The sequence below is a fragment of the Ursus americanus genome, chromosome 33, assembly GCF_024610735.1.
Source record: "Ursus americanus isolate L20-20 chromosome 33, mUrsAme1.1.p, whole genome shotgun sequence".
NCBI lineage: Eukaryota > Metazoa > Chordata > Mammalia > Carnivora > Ursidae > Ursus > Ursus americanus.
The window spans coordinates 1460496-1477642 of NC_142159.1; the positions used below are offsets into that span (position 1 = coordinate 1460496).

General features: G+C 42.2%; 1 protein-coding gene across 2 annotated transcripts; it reads left to right on the forward strand.

The window, feature by feature from the left end:
* Window positions 1–678: 678 nt before the first annotated feature.
* RRAGC (Ras related GTP binding C) lies at window positions 679–16418 on the forward strand. Of its 2 annotated transcripts, XM_087858331.1 has the most exons (8): window positions 679–1003; window positions 2745–2948; window positions 3920–4119; window positions 6905–7019; window positions 8025–8167; window positions 10741–10889; window positions 14386–14503; window positions 14894–15031. In XM_087858331.1, the coding sequence occupies exons 1-7, from the start codon at window positions 767–769 to the stop codon at window positions 14466–14468; spliced, it is 1131 nt and encodes a 376-aa protein (XP_087714457.1). In that variant the 5' UTR covers window positions 679–766; the 3' UTR covers window positions 14469–14503; window positions 14894–15031. The 2 variants fall into 2 exon arrangements, with proteins under 2 accessions (XP_087714457.1, XP_045638611.1); XM_045782655.2 differs by lacking the exon at window positions 14386–14503 and having other exon boundaries at window positions 681–1003; window positions 14894–16418.
* Window positions 16419–17147: the final 729 nt, after the last annotated feature.

Here is a 17147-nt window from a genome sequence, read left to right on the forward strand (position 1 = left end):
GCCTTTGGTTGAGGCTTTACCCTCACTCAGGCTGGCTCCTCCTTCCTACCCTTGCATATCCCAACCACATCCATCCATCTAGACCTGTTCAGACGCCACCTCCTTACAGACTTTCTCACCCTCCCAACTCCCGAGCATTTTTATCTGTACCTTTGACCTTTCATATCTCGTACCGAAGTTACTTACGCAAAGATCCGATCTCTATTAATCTCCGAGCAACTTGAGGGCTGGCAGGGTCCGAGTCCGTTCCAGTTTTGTGTCCCTTGCCCCCCCAGGGCATCGCGGGCATCAGTAAATACTGGTTGGGCGAGTACCATTGTAAGAGCACAATCAGTTCTTTCCCCAAATGCCCAGAGAGCATCTCCCGTTGCGATGGCCTCCAGAGCTCCCAAGAAGGCAGGGGAGCGGCGAGGAGTAAGGCGCGTGGCTGGGCAGGACCGAGGTGCTCGCTAGGGCGGAGGGCAGAGGGCTCGGCCGGCCGGGCCACCCTCCTCGTGACTCCTCCTCCCCCCTCCACGGCTCCAAGTCAGGTGATTCCGGGCACGTGACGGGCACCACCTACCCTGCTGCTTCCGAGTGGCAGTTCGGGCGGCCAATGAGGGGCTGGGCCTCGGTACGGAGCCTATGAGAGCCGGGCTCTAGGGGGCGGGTCGCGCGGCGGTGGCGGCTGCCGGGGGCGGTGGCGGCGGCGGCGGAGTGGGGAGGCGGCGGCCTGGCTTGGCCTGGCCTGGCCTGTCAGGGCGCGGGCGGCAGCGGCTCGAGCACCATGTCCCTGCAGTACGGGGCGGAGGAGACGCCCCTGGCCGGCAGTTACGGCGCGGCGGATTCGTTTCCGAAGGACTTCGGCTACGGCGTGGAGGAGGAGGAAGAGGAGGCGGCAGCCGCGGGCGGCGGGGTTGGGGCGGGGGCCGGCGGAGGCTGTGGCCCGGGGGGCGCTGACAGCTCCAAGCCGAGGATTCTGCTCATGGGGCTCCGGCGCAGCGGCAAGTCCTCCATCCAGAAGGTGAGTGGGGCCGCGCCGGGTCCCCCGGCCCCCCTCCCCCTCGCGGGGGCTCGGGTGGCCACCGGGCACGGGGGGGGGGCGGAGGAGGGCGGCGGCTCGGGCTGGCCGGCAGGGCTGTCCCACCGCGCTATTTCTAGTCCTCTGGGGAGCGGGGCCAGAGGCGCGGCCCGCGGAGGACCCCGACTCGGAGTCCACGCCCAAGTCAGCCGAGGCGGAGTGTCCCTGAAGGCGAGACTGGCTGGAGGGAGGCAGGTGCGGGTGGCACCGCCCGGGACCTCCGCCCCCTGGGACCCAACCCCGGAGTCTTTTCCGAAACTGAGACGTACTCTGCAGTTCCAACTTGGATAACTTGTCCGACTCCCTCTCCTGCCCGGTTTTTGTGTATTTTTCTCACTTCAGGTGACCTGAGTTTGCAGGGCTTCCCAGGTGAGCCCCAGGGAGCAGCGTCAGGAAGAGCTGTGACTAAGTCACTGGCCGTTTTAATGCTTACTACTACGAAGGAGGATTTAACCTCACTGGGGATGGGAAGCTGTTATTCCACCAGTTTTAGTACTTGGGGCCAGGCGAGTGTAATTGCTGGTGATTGACCCTCTTGTTATGTGTGCGGGTACAAAAATCTTAGGAGACCTCGAGAATATTTGCAGACCTTTGTCAGTGCATTTGCTTTCACTTCGGGTCTGTCAGGAACAAATGGAGGGCTAGACCCTTTCTGGTAAGGGGGAAACTGAGGCAAGGTTGGCCTCCTCCATTAACCATCCCCCTCACACCCAAGTGAGCTGGTAATAAAACGCCAGATACCTGGTCTGCTGCCCTTTCCACTCCGTTGGCAAAGGTCTATCCAAAATAAATCTGTGTGATATTTTGTAAACATGATGGTTTTAAAAAGTAGCCGCCTTCTTCTGAAATTACTGGATTACTGTGTTTTATTTACTTCCGAATTTACTGGATTGCTGGGTTTTATTTATCTTCTCACCTCTACAGCATATTTTGAGTAAATTCATGGGAGGGTTTTAGCAAACTGAATTTAATTTTCTCACTTGTTACTCATTGACTAAACTTTGGTAGTAACTACCCAATTTCTTTTTCTAGAAAGTAACAGTGAGAGACAAATTAGCTTTAGGTTAGAATTGTATGGATTGTGATTATCCTGATTCTTAACAGTTACTTTTACCATTTCTTTTCTCATGGGAGCAGTCATTTCCCTGTCAATTCCTCTCCTGAACCCCCCCGCCCCCGCAGTATCATTTTCTACTTGGTATAATTACTGTCTGTTTTATTTCTACCACAAAACTGCAAATTTAGTGAAGGCAGAGTCTAGTCAGTTAGCTTTCTAATTTTCAGAGCCTGATAAAGGCATTCCAGTAAGTTTTCAATGAACAAAAATTCTTAAACTTTAGCTATAAGCTTTTATAATCTTAAAGCAGATTTTGGCAGAATTAATACAGTTTAACAGAAAACAAAATCAATTGATATGAGAGACAATGCTACTACGAGGATTGACTATGTGCAGAGAAAATAGAAAAGTTTCAGCTGCAAAATAGACTTGATGGAAAGTAATTTGGTGCCTTCTCATCTCTCAGAAATAAAAGGATAGTGAGTACTGATGATACACCATTCACTTTTTATGTCTTTTAAAATTTTTGCTATAGGATCAAATTCTTTTTATGTTAATTCAGGGTGGAATTTTGAACTTTAAATACAAAGCTGAATAGGTATAAAATTATCTTCTTTCTTTTGACAGGTGGTGTTTCATAAAATGTCACCCAACGAGACTCTCTTTTTGGAAAGTACCAACAAGATTTATAAAGATGACATTTCCAATAGCTCCTTTGTGAATTTCCAGATATGGGATTTTCCTGGGCAAATGGACTTTTTTGACCCAACTTTTGACTACGAGATGATCTTCAGGGGAACAGGAGCATTGATATACGTCATTGATGCACAGGTAGTGGGAATAATAACATTTGTTTCTTTTTTCTGGTGTCAAAAGATGTAGACACAAAGGAAGGGTGTTTATCTTCTTTATCATGTGCTGCCTGCAGCTGCTTTGCGGGTAGATTCCCAGCAGCATGGGAGACGGAACTGCAGAGGTGTGTTGGGAGCAGGCATGCCACTGTGCAAGTACAGGATGTGCGATGGTTAGCAGATAGTGGCTTATTATCTTTGAGTTCTAGTTAATGGGCAGTTTTCCACTCTTATCTGTTCAGAGTGGATATTGCCGAACTTCATGAACTATTACAACAGTGATGTCACTCACTGGAAAGATCTTCTTGGTGCCCATAATCTAATGAGGAATAGGAGAACTGAGTCAGTGAATACTAAAGTGAATAGTTTTCTTGGTTGCCCAAATTGAGTTTGGCTCGACAAACATTTATTGAGGGCCTAGCACGTGACAAGCCCCGAGATGAATGGGACATGTCCCTGACCCTAAGAAGCTTCTACCTTAGTTAGGAATGCTTTTTGATTGAGAGGCTCTGTAATGGATGCTTTCACATACATGATCCAATTTACTTTATTCTCTACAATACTGTGAGGTAGGTACGGTAATTCCCATTTTACGGATGAGTAAACTGAGATCACAAGTTTAAGCAACCTGCTTAAAGTCACACATCTAGTAAATGGCAGAGCTGGGATTACTTATAAAACATTCTGTTGGGAAGAAGTGTCCATTTTCTTTTTCCTTTTCTTATATTTTCAATATTAAAAATTACAAGCATTAACTTGGTAAATGAATTTTTTATTTGGAGAGATTAAAGATTTAGATTAAGTTAATGTATTTGAATGTTTGGAGTATTCATGAATAATCAGGATAATATATTTTCTGTGGTTGGGGAAAGAGGTGGCTTGAGGCTTTCTTAACTCGTTACTGACTTTTATAAGATTTCTTTTTAAAAAATATTTTGTTCTGACTTACAGGATGACTACATGGAGGCTTTAACAAGACTTCACATTACTGTTTCTAAAGCCTACAAAGTTAACCCAGACATGAATTTTGAGGTTTTTATTCACAAAGTTGATGGTCTGTCTGATGATCACAAAATAGAAACACAGAGGGACATTCATCAAAGGGCCAATGATGACCTTGCAGATGCTGGGCTAGAAAAACTCCACCTTAGGTAACAACATGTGTGTTTGATATGAGAGCCCTGAAAAATGTGTAAATGTATTCCCATCTCTGTCATTACAAACACGTAGCTTTCTGTTACTGGTATACCCTTCCCAAATCTGTAATGTTCTTGATCTCTTCTTTGTTGAATTCATTTTGGGAGCCCGATGGTATTTGAGAAGTTACTTTCCCAGTTTTTTGCATTTTCTTGGAGATTGAAGTCATGTGAAGTGTTTCCATTGGTGCTTTTAGAAATTCATCTCAAGAGATTGGAATCAGCCTGTTTCCTCATGGCTTAAGTCTGCTTTGGGACTCCCCTCTCTTGATTTCATCATTTATTTACTTATTTATTTATTTTCATTTTGCCTCAGTTCAAGGACTCTGTCACATTTGTTGTAGAACTCTGTAGCTTGAGTCTTCACAGTATTTTTTTCAGTAGGAAGAGCCTTTTAAAGAGGTACATTTTCAAACCTGGGCTCTGATGTATCTTGTGTATGTTTTTAAAAACAGTGTATGCTTTTATGAATCTCTAACGTTTGGGTTAGGTGGGTTTATTCTATAACTCTGTTTAGGGTTCCTGTTAGGTTTAAAGAACTGCTGATTCATAATTAAATACCATTAAGGAGTTATTATTAAAGAACAACTACTAGATAGGATTGATGATTTATGTTCTTGTGTTCTGAAAGTGCATGAGGAATATTTTCTATATTTTGTGTTTTTTTTGGTGGTATAGGTAGATATGAGTAATAAAAAGTACCCAAGAAAATGTTCTCTTGATGATGTAAACAGCTTAAAGGGGAAGCAGGGGAGACACACGTGTAGCTATTTCCTTATCCCTGGTCTGTTACAGTGACTTCCTCATAGGCTCAAGCCACCCCCCATTCCTACCCCTAATATTCCCTAGGGCCTCAGGCTCCAAGGTCTTTCAGTTATTCTTCTAGGAAGTTGTGTAGAAAAAGTCTCATTGATCTGTAGTTTGTCTGAATTGAAATTTTAAAATATTTATCAGTAATTCATGCTTTAAAAAAATTCAGCAATATTTGTAAGAGAAAGTGAAAGTGGCTCCCTATGAAATTCCTCAGTCTTACTTTTTGGGAATCTACTCTTAACAATGGATTTTAGGCCATGATTGTCCTGTTTTCCCTAGTGCACATGGGAATTCTCCTAATCGTCTTTACTCCACTTCCTTGTCCCTTTTTGGGGCGTCCCACCCCAGTGGTGTACGCCATCCCTTTCTCTAGTTCCTCAGAGGGCCCTAGGCCTTGTTAATCTCTGTAGAATCTTTGCATCCAGGTTTTATTAATTACTAGCATGCCTGTGGATTAGGCTGTATTCGATTTCTGGTTTCCAGAAACCCAGCTTACTAAAATGCCCTGTATGTCGCAGGTTCCCTATGTCCCCATCTACTTCCAAGCCTCAGAGGCCTTCCAAGCCTGAGGACCTTCCCACATTGCTAACCTTTTTGCCTAAAGGAAACAATAAAATATTCCTTTGTCCCTAGTGCCTTTAGGAAGGGGTCATCTTGGCCATACTTGTTTCATTGCTCAAACATCTAGAGTTGAGACTTATCTTGTATAGGGTTAGATTCCTAGGTCAGCTTCTTGAAAGTATTTTTAAATTGCCTATAAAGTGTGATAGCCACAGTTCTGTGCTTCTGACTTTGTAATATATACTTACAAATAAACAGATAAAACAGATAATGAGGAGTATACTCCCTGAGCTAAAAATAGCAGGTAAACGTGTCTGTATTGTTTAAAATGTGAAAGGTCTCTCTTTCTCATACGTGTTTTGTTAAATCTATGGATGTTACCTCTCCACTGTATGTCCTTTTAGGCAGATTCCTGTTCCATTTTCTTTATAGGGCCCCAGCTCCTATCCTCCTAATTCTGTCATTTACATAAATTCTGAGCATCAATTGTGTTCATTTGTTTATTGAACAAATATTTATGAGCACTGTTCAGGAGTAGGGTTGTAGTTATGGCAAGACCGTCAAAGTCTCTGTCCTCATGGAACTTACATTCTGATGAATGAGACAGCTCAAAAGCACTTACAAATAAATGTATAGTATAATTTTAGGTACTTATCAGTGCTATGAAGAAAAATTAGGGGAAAGAGCTGCTGTTTTAGGTAGGAGGGTCAGGAAAGAGCTTTCTGAGGAGATTACATTTTAGTAGAGACCTGAATTCTTTTTTTTTTTTTTTTGTAGTGAAGATTTTTTTTTTTAATAAGATTTTATTTATTAGAGAGAGAGAACACAGGGGGAGTGGCAGGCAGAGGCAGAGGGAGAGGGAGAAGCAGGCTCCCCACTGAGCAAGCAGCTGGATGCAGGGGCCCAGGACCCTGGGATCATGACCTGAAAGCCGAAGGCAGACACTTAACCAATTGAGCCACCCAGATACCCGCTGAATTACATTCTTATTGACTAAATGTCACCCTTCTCTGTGCTCCCTCTTGGTTTTTATCGTGGTCTTTGTCAGTTGTGGGCTTAAGAAACTGGGTTTTTTGGATTAGGCTGCAAAGACTTAGGTGAATATTCAGGTTTCTGCATCTGAAAATGCTTTCCTGGGTACTAGGAGATTGCCCTCTTCTGTAGATGCTGTAAGGAGACGGATGGTTACAAGCCAGGTGGGGAGCTGCATTTGTCTTCTCGAACGTGGGGATGATAGGCAAGATAACAAGGCTTTATTTGAACTTAGTGAAATCAAATATTTAAGAAACTTAAGATTTTGTATTTTATAATTGTCACTGAACTTAAGGTATTTTTCAAATTAATCAAACTCTGTTGTGTTTTTCAGCTTTTATTTGACTAGTATCTATGACCATTCAATATTTGAAGCCTTTAGTAAGGTGGTGCAGAAACTCATCCCACAACTGCCGACCTTGGAAAACCTATTAAATATCTTTATATCAGTAAGTGAGCTAATTCACTATAGTTTCTGATTCCATTTTCTTGAATATATTTGTGTTACCAGGTTCTCCAAAAATATGGCTTGAATTAGTCTGAATCAGGCTGAAAGACCACTGACACACTAAACATGTGAAATAAATCATAAGAACATTAAAAAAAAAAGGCTTGAGTTATTTTCTGAGTTCTTTCCTTAGTGGTCACCCTTGATCTTAAAATGAAGTGAAAAATTTCTTCATGTTTGCTTAATTAACAAAAACCTTCATGATAAAAAAAATCATGACATCTGTTTCCTGAACGAAGAGTAGTAACTGGAAAAGTCTGGGTTTTGGGAATTTAAATCCTGCTTAATCTGTGCTTTATAGGAGGTCACATTGAAAAATTGATCTTTTCCTTTCCTTGCTAAGTGTAATCGTAGTATCATATTTCACCTTTCTTATTTTGAGGATTCAGCTTAATAAAAAAGGATATTCCTTCAATAAATATAACATTCAACTATTATATTGTCTAGACATTACTTTGAAGGACTCAGGGTGTAGTGATCCCCAGTTCTTTTGGGCTTTTGGGTTATGCTAGATGTTGATATCAAACTTAATTCTTTTATGTTTTGCTAATTGCCACAGACAGCCTTTCTGGTAGCAAGGTTATTCAAATCAGAGGTTGATTATTGTAACAAGAAGGGATTATTGAAAATGTAGCATGGCTTGATTTTTGGAGGATTTTTTTTGTTAATTTTTTTGGTGGCGTCTTAGCAAATAATTCATTTAAGTAGAGGAGAAAGAAAAAACAGATTTAGTGCAATTAAGTCAGTAAATCAGAGCAGAGAAATGATTCGACTTTTATTCTTTGGATAACAGAAGTGTCTCTCAACCAAATATTATTTGCTTCTTTGATATTGGGTTATACAATTACAAATGTCCTTGTGTGTTAATCCATAATTTCAAGATCTTAGGTAAATTGCAAATTTTGGTTCTTAAAACTGAATACTTTTCCAATTTTGTTTTTCCAAGAATTCAGGTATTGAAAAAGCTTTTCTCTTCGATGTTGTCAGCAAAATCTACATTGCAACAGACAGTTCCCCTGTGGATATGCAATCTTATGAGCTTTGCTGTGACATGATTGATGTTGTAATTGATGTGTCTTGTATATATGGGTAAGTTATTTATATATAGATATATGTATTTCTGCAAGATCTCGGACAGGTGGAAGACTACCAGTTCAGTTTGTCGGCGGGATTAGTTTTGAGGCCTCTAGCAGGTAGTGTGTGGGGTGGAATCGTTCTGACCATAGTGTTTCCACTTGGAGCTTGATTTCCCTGCAGATGGACTGCTAGGTCTTAACTGCTTCAGAGGATGGATAAGAGCAGTTGAAAAAGTGTGCTAGTACCAGATTTCATCATCACTGAAGGTTTCTCCTGCCATTATTTGGGGGGCTTGCATGGTGTCTTCTCCCTTAGGGACTCTGCTAGATCAAAAAAGTATATTAATTTATTTTGAATAACAGAGTAAGTACTGGTTCCTAATTTAAGTTCAGGCTTTATGGAAATGAGGGATCCTAATCTTTCAGAGAGCTAAGAAGCAAGGAAATCAGAATTTTGGGTGTCAAAAGGACTTACACATAGAAAAATTTGACCCATACATCTGAGCTTCCAAAATAAGTTTCTTTTCTTTTCTTTTTTTTAAAGATTTTTATATTTATTTATTCGACAGAGAGAGAGACAGCCAGCGAGAGAGGGAACATAAGCAGGGGGAGTGGGAGAGGAAGAAGCAGGCTCATAGCGGAGGAGCCTGATGTGGGGCTCGATCCCACAACGCCGGGATCATGCCCTGAGCCGAAGGCAGACGCTTAACCGCTGTGCCACCCAGGCGCCCCCCAAAATAAGTTTCTAAAATGTAAACTCTTTATGTAAATTCACCGAACTCCATACAGAGATTTATAAATGCCAGCAAAGGTGTGATTTTGTGGAATAGTCCAGAGGACGAGTGAAAACTTTGGAGAATAACTGGTATTTCAAAAGCCAACAGCCTCTGTTGCTTCTAATAGCCCTGATCCCCTCACATTATTAACATCAGCACTCCCAAGGCAATTTCTGATGCTCTGCATAACCTTGGCTTTCTGTGTCCTTTATCTGTTCCCTTTTCCACCCGGTCTGAACTCTTCTTTCATCTTTCTGTCCCTGCCCTTCACCTCGGTCTCAGCCTAACTTGTTGGTGTCTTTCTCCAGCTGACTGAGTAGGAGAATGCATTTCTCTCACATGTTCTTTACCTGTCTGTTCCTATCTTCTATTTGTTTTTCACTTTTGTGATTTACATGCTCTCTTTTGCTCTTTTTCCATAATGAAAATGTGATTTTTCTGTTTATCATTCGGTAAAGCTTCATGTTCCCATTCCTAATTTTAAAAATGGATGAATAGAACATTTGTGTTTTCTTTAAAAGAAATCAAAATTTCATAACTGCTTTTTTTATAATTTAAAAATCAAATTTTGGGGCACCTGGGTGGCGCAGTCATTAAGCGTCTGCCTTCGGCTCAGGGCGTGATCCTGGCGTTCTGGGATCGAGCCCCACATCAGGCTTCTCTGTTAGGAGCCTGCGTCTTCCTCTCCCACTCCCCCTGCTTGTGTTCCTTCTCTCGCTGACTGTCTTTCTCTGTCAAATAAATAAATAAAATCTTTAAAAAAAAAAAAAAAATCAAATTTAGTTGCAAAGTTTTTTTCAGTATAGGGTGCGTTGTAAAATACTTTATACATTATATGGCACATTATAAAAGAGAAGAAAAAATACCCATTATCTCATTCTTAACACAATCCACGCATGCAGTTTGGTGTACTTTGTAATATTTGCTTCTTGACTCTTGATTTACATCTTATGAAGGAGGACTACTTATAATTCTGACAATTCTAGCAAAAACAATAGCTTTCAGACCCTGGAGGCTCACTTTGTAAGCATCAGGAGTCCACAGTATCTTTATAGACTGTATTAATTTTAGTTTTATACTTACTCCTTTTTCACTAATGGCAGTTTTCTTATGTTAGGTCCTTTTTTATTTGTATACTGTGTCAATACAGATTAGGATGAGGGAAGATTTGAAACCTATATTCTGTGTATGCTGGGTAAACAAGATGAAGGTTGGCACGCATGGAATATTGCATCCTTGTCTGGGAACCCTATCTTTTCTTTTCTTTCCTTTCCTTTCCTTTCCTTTCCTTTTCGTTCTTCTTTTTTTTTTTTTTTTTTAAGATTTTAATTATTTATTTGACAGAGAAAGACAGCCAGCGAGAGAGGGAACACAGGCAGGGGGAGTGGGAGAGGAAGAAGCAGGCTCCCAGCGGAGGAGCCCGATGTGGGGCTCGATCCCAGAACGCCGGGATCACGCCCTGAGCCAAAGGCAGACGCTCAATGACTGCGCTACCCAGGCGCCCTTTCTTTTTTTTTTTTTTAAGTAGGTTTTGTGCCCAGTGTGGAGCCTGACGTGGGGTTTGAACTCATGATTCTGAGATCAAGACCTGAGCTGAGATCAAGAGTCACACTCCCAAACAACTGAGCCACCCAGGCGTCCCTGGGAGCCCTATTTCTTAAATGAGAACTTCTGTTGTTGTATATTTAAGCCAATATTTTTTCTTAAAAGACGCTTGGGAAACTGGGTGGAAAGACTTGTCATTGTGCAAATTAAATGTGACAAAATACCTCGTTGGGAAACCTGTAATGAATACTTTCTTTTAAAACAGGTTAAAGGAAGATGGCAGTGGAAGTGCTTATGACAAAGAATCTATGGCAATTATCAAGCTGAATAATACGACTGTCCTTTATTTAAAAGAAGTGACTAAATTTTTGGCACTGGTCTGCATTCTTAGGGAAGAAAGTTTTGAACGAAAAGGTAATGGCGTTTTAAAAGGCTGTTTCTATGTTAAGTTCTTCATAATAATTTATTAGGTTCTTGAAAATGAGAGAAAATAATATTGCAGTGTTAGGTGATTATCAACGCAAACTACTTTTGTCCCTTCCTTTCCATGTATAGTCCAGACTTTATCCTTCTTTTGATCTTTTATGTTAAATCAGGTATTTAATTCCAGCCTTTCTTATTTTGGGTCCTTTTAATACGTGTCTGAGTGCCTGCAGTTGGGCTTCCACTGTTTACAGAGGGGGGCAGGTTACCAGCTTACCTTCTTGCTACATGCAGCGGCCTTTCTTCGTTCTGTAGCCTCTTCGGCCTTCTCAAGCGTGTCACCCCGCCAGTCCCTCCTCGCTTGACGTGTCCCTCTTTGCTTCCCCATAGCTGAGCTCTCCAAGTTATAGTTTATGTATTTGTTTCTCTGATCTCCTCTTCTGTTTCGTTTTTCTCAGTTCTGAGCGTTTTTCAGAGCCATGTCTTTTTGCTTCCTTCTTCACTTATTCTCCTGGTCCGCTCATCCAAGCCATGGTCAGTTCATTTTCTCTATGTGGTTGATTGAAAAATTCAGCTCTCCAGCTCTGACTGGGCCCATATTCCAGTCCCATGTTTGCAGCTGTTAGTAAGACATTTTCACTTAAAGATTTGATTATCATCTTGTACATGGTGTCAAAACTGATGACTCTTTCCGCTCTGTTTCTTGACCCTCTTGGCTACCCTAGCGTTGTCACCAGTTACGACATTGCCCGGTGTCCGGGCTCAGGTATCTTGTAGTCAGGTGATGGTGTGGTGGCACTGCGAAGGGGCCCTTGCAGGGCATTTCACAGAGGGCATTCTGTGTTCCCCTTTTTCCATTCTTTTCCTGTATTGTTTACATTGAATTTTCACCAAATTGTATTTGTTTCTTGGGTTTCCTTTCCATTCCCACTGTCAGTTCAGGTCCTCATCCCTGCAGGCCCGCGGTGGCGCAGTGATGGCCTGCTTGCGGTGATGCGCTCAGCATGTGTTTTGAGGGGCTAGTATGTATTGTCTTTTATTCCAAAGGCAGACTAGCTTTCAGAAAGTTCCTTTCATCGTGTTGTTTAAGGTCTCAAGGATCTGTCATAGCTCTCTGTTGTTCACTGCACCAAGTGCCTGCTCTGCGGTCTGCGTTTTTAATGTTAATTTAATATTGAACGAGTTAATATTATTTCACTAATGTTAATATTAATGAACTACATCAGATACCCAAAATTTTTGGATAAACAAAGATGTGTGTATTCACCTTTGAGCTTCAGAACTAAAACATGGCAGAGACAGTTGTCTTTTATGTGTGTCTCATTGGAAGTCTTTTTGGTGCTGTGTTGAATGTAGTATTTAGTTTTCCCGTGTATGGTGTATTCTTTCACTTTGTATCTTCCTAACCAATACAGAGTCTTGTATTGTGTATCTCTATGTAAATGGTGTAAAGTTGTAAGTGTGCAGCTTGCTCACTCTCTTCACTTAAGGTCTTCTTTGAGATGTGTTTGTGTTGATAACATGTAGCTTTAGTTCATTCATTCATTTTCACTCCACACCATATTGTATGGACTGAATATACCACAATTTATTTTCTTTCTGCTGGACATTTAGGTTATCTTTAAAATCACAAATAGCTTTGCAGCAAGTACTCAGGTGTAACAAATGAACACGTTTGCCTTTGCACGTGTGGAGAGTTTCTTAGAATACATTTAGTAGTGGAGTTTACAGAGATGTGTTCCTACATCTTCAGCCGTATTACACATTGCTCTTCAAAGTGGCTTTCCCATTTTCGCCCCTGGAAGCACCGTGTGGGAGTTCTTGTCACTTCGTGTCCTTGATAATGCTTGTCAGTCTGGTAGGTGTACAATGGTATCTCATTTGGTTCTAATTTTTACTTCTTTAATTACTAGTTGGGGCAGGTGTTTGCTTCATGCAGGTACTTCTTCTGCCAGGTCAGGTGGTTCTTTGGTAATTTACCTGTTCGTGTACCTTTATCCTTGTACTTCTTAGGAGTTCTTTATTTTTCTCCATTCTAGTCTTAAAAATTAAAAACAGGGGCACCTGGGGGGCTCAGTCTGTTAAGCATCTGTCTTCGGCTCAGGTCATGATCTCAGGGTTCTGGGATCGAGGCCCAGATGGGGCTTTCTGCTCAGCAGGGAGTCGTCTTCTCCCGCTCCCTCTGCTCGCGCTCTCTCTCTCATTCAGGTAAATAAATAAAAATCTTAAAAAAAAAAAAAAAAAGTTTTTGGTACAAAAGTAGAGCAACACAGTGAGTGTCCAGGTACCCATCCTCCTGCTTCAGCCGTCACCAGCATATGGTCAGTCCTGTGTTCTGTTTATCCTACCAGCTAAGTTATTATTTTTTACCCTTTTGTTGTGGAAACTGTCAAACATAAAAAAGTAGAGAAGGTAACAGAATGAACCCCTTTTATCTGTCACCCAGATTGGATAATTACCAAAATTGTAGCCAATCTTACTTCTTTCTATACCTCTTTCCCTACTGGATTATTCTAAAACAAAGCTCTGACTTGATCAAATAATTTTGTCTCTACAGATTTTAGCAAGTATCTCTAAGAGCTAGCATTCTTTTTAAAATAAAACGGTGCCATTAATAAACATGAAAAAATGGAACAGCGATTTCATAATATCGTCAGATCTCTGGCTAGTGTTCAGATTTCCCTGATTGTCAATTTTATTTTACCATTTTCACAGAAGTCATTTTTAATGTAGGTGAACTTACCAAAACTTTTGTAGTTTTTTTTTTTCTTCCTGGGTCTGAAGGACCTCCTGGATTTGCTCTAATCTCCTTAGTCAGAGTTGATTGCCAGTTCTTCCCAGGGAGAATTCTCTGCCCCTATCTCCAGTCACACCAGTTTCTTTCCCATCTTTCACCTGTGCTGTGTTCTCATTGCCAGCTCCCTGCTGTTTTTTTGTAATATGGTTCCTCTTTCCTGCCTAGTTAAACCTTTCCTGTACTCCCAAAGTCCTGCCGCATCCCTGAGGCTTTCTTGGCTGCTTTTGCCCTGCACTGGGCTCTCCTTCCTGTAGACTTCTTTGACATTTGTAGTCATTTTGGCAGCATACTGTTTTGTTTCTTGTGTGGTCGTCTTCATGTCCCAGTATCCTCAAGGGCATTGATGCTGCTTTTTCTGATCTGCCTTTCTTCTCACTGGCTTCTATTCTCAAGGTCACCTCATGGTCCAGAATGGCTCCTGGAGCTCCGTATTCCACACAGTAAGGAGGAACAAGGCTGGGGAAAGAATACGTCCTTTTCCTTTTAAGGCGATTTCCCAGAGGTCCCCATGCTTCCACCTATCTCGGTGGCCAGCACTGGTCACGTGGCCACACGTCACTGCAAGGAATCCTGGGAAGGGGGTGCTTCAGCTGAGCGTCATCCTGTTCATCTGAATTGGGTTTCCCTTACTAAGGAAGAAGGGGGAAGTGGAGTTTTGGTAGGCAACTGGCCATTTCTTTCACAAAACAGAGCTGTTTGACCAAAATCTTACTTGGAAGCCAGTTCATGAAACAGAGGAAGAAGGCGCTGCGTTGCCTGGAGAGCAGGTGTAGGCTGCCTGGGGCTCTGGCCAGGGCGGGCCTCTCAGGTACCTCCCCGACCCCAGGGCTCCACTGGGCAGTGTGCCAGACTGCTGCTCCAGCCGTTCCCTTCAGCTCTTCACCGGCTGCAGGAAAGACTTGTGAAAGGGAAGCCTTGATAATTGAAAAGTATTTTACTTTCACTTTAGATTTTATTGGCAAATTTACCTTCCTAATTGTTTTATTTATTTACTCAGCACATTCCCCGGCCCCAGAGATAGCCAGTGTTAACAGTTTGGGTAGATGCTTTATCACATTTCTAGCATAGAAAGTTCCTCAGTTGGTTGTGTTTTTTAATACATAACCCATTATTTTTTTCTGTCACCAAATATTTCCTAATAGATAATTTCACAATTGACATTCAAGGGGGTCTCTGATCTTCTTTTTCTCTCTTAAAGGTTTAATAGACTACAACTTCCACTGTTTCCGGAAAGCTATTCATGAGGTTTTTGAGGTGGGTGTGACTTCTCACAGGAGCTGTGGTCACCAGACCAGTGCCCCCAGCCTGAAAGCGCTGGCACACAATGGCACGCCGCGAAATGCCATCTAGCCTGAATTCCAGCTGTCGGGGCTCTGTGCCAGCTTACTCTTCACTCCAGGGTCAGATGCCACGTGCTGCGGGACAGGGGAGCTGCCGCTTGTGGGAATCCTGGGGCCTGTCCCACTAGAGACAAGGGGTAGAGTTTCTCATTCAGATGAAAACCCCTTCAACCAGTGGTGTGCAACTGAAGCTACTATTTCTTTTTCTCTCTTTTTTTTTTAATGGCAAAAAAGAATTCTAGAGACTACAGAACTCAGTGTGTCTTTCTCCTCTTTGGAGTCCTCTTTTAAGTAGTTGGGATATTTTGGACCTGGAGATAACACCACTTACCCATCCCTACCAGAGAATGTTGCTGTCAGTTACCAGTTGGAAATAATAGAAGGACGCCTCGCTTAGGTTTTCATTTGAGTAGTCTCTAAGGATCCTGCCTCGCTTAAGTTCTAACACTGCCTCTCAGATTTCAGTTTTGGACATTGCACACCTAAGACGTTTTAAATGCATTTGCTTGCTAACTCAGAAGACGTATGGTCTGACCGCAGCAAAGGACATTCCTGTATTTGTTACTGAGGAAACGAGAAAGTTTTATGCTGCATCAGGTCGAGAGCAAGGCTCAACAGTGGCCGCTGCATTAATTCTCTTGGAAGTGTTGAAGAAACTTCAAAACAGAAGAGAAAGTTTGCACCTGTGTTTTGGGTACCAGATATCTGGGTTCTTTCTCCTCCATTAGTGATCATGATCAGTGTAACGATGGGAATTTAAAAAATTTGTTTTCCCCACAATCTCCTCCTTCCAGGGGAGAAATTCATTATGTCATTGAAATACTTAGCTCACTTTTCTTTAGACTTGGTACCAGCCGCTACGTACCTTTTATTCTAAGCGATCTAGATTCTTTATGAATTGCTGTTTTGTTGGCCACGAATGACCCTAAGGCACTGGTGGGCTGTCCACTGGGAGTTGGAGAGAGCACATGGCGCCACAACATGTGTCGTTAAACAGACTTTGTCTCCAGTATTCTGACACCGAGTGTCAACTGTGGTACTTTCTTCACCTAGGATATTAATTCATAATTGTTTCTTTTTGTTGGTGGTTGATACCCTGTCCATTGATTTAAAGTGACACATTGTTTTTACTCGATATGCCCAGTAGTCCTGTATTCCAAAGCCACTGGACCACTTGAGTACATAAGTGCCACTGTTCGATGAAATATGTATATTCAGGTCTGTAAACCTAACAGTGTGACTTGGAGTGCTTCCTGCAGATGATTCTGACTGTTGAGTATTTACATGGACCATGGTGATATCCAAAAGAAAATGCTTTTATATTTATAGATTATTTCACTGAACTATATAAAATGGGTATCAATAAATGTATTTACTCCAAAATCAGTTTTTTATTTGCCTCCGATATGAGGAGGGTGGGGTGATGGGACACGGGTTGTCTCGCTTGATCATTCTAGCGCCCAGTTCGTTAGCTGCTTCCTAGGGTTAACAGGCTCTAGGTTTTAGCACTTCAGGCTCTGTCCTGATGCAGGAATTTCAGGCCTTGCGTCCAGACATCTCTCCTGGCCCATTTCTGCTTAGAGTAGGTGATCCAGGCCTAGGTGAAGATGGTTTTTTGATTGTGGTGTTTCATACCAACAAATCTCTCTTGTGGTGAGAAGTATCCAGGGCCCGGTGTAACTGTTGCGTTACAGCCAGACCAGGAAGGGGTAAGGAGGTGAATTAAGTAAGACACCATATAAAAAATTTGTACCAATTCCAGCTTGTTCATTTCTTCCAGTTCCTGGCATATTCACTATTGACTTTAAATGTCAGGTGGGATCTAATTTGATTGGGGTAAAGTATACATTAGTTTATAGAAGGGAGAAAGGTGGATAGAGGTTGAAAGATCTTTTAATTTTCACAATTGGATTACTTCAGAAATCAATTTTATTTTTTATTTTTTTTAAAAGATTTTATTTATTTGACAGAGAGAGACAGCCAGCGAGAGAGGGAACACAAGCAGGGGGAGTGGGAGAGGAAGAAGCAGGCTCCCAGCGGAGGAGCCTGACGTGGGGCTCGATCCCAGAACGCCGGGATCACGCCCTGAGCTGAAGGCAGGCGCTTAACCAC

What these genes read in the sequence shown, in the direction of transcription:
- RRAGC (XM_045782655.2), top strand. Translation starts at nt 767, where the DNA reads ATGTCCCTGCAGTACGGGGCGGAGGAGACGCCCCTGGCCGGCAGTTAC. An exon ending in GCAAGTCCTCCATCCAGAAG is followed by an intron (nt 1,004 to 2,744) that starts GTGAGTGGGGCC and finishes TTCTTTTGACAG; the next exon opens with GTGGTGTTTCATAAAATGTC. An exon ending in GATGTGTCTTGTATATATGG is followed by an intron (nt 8,168 to 10,740) that starts GTAAGTTATTTA and finishes CTTTTAAAACAG; the next exon opens with GTTAAAGGAAGATGGCAGTG.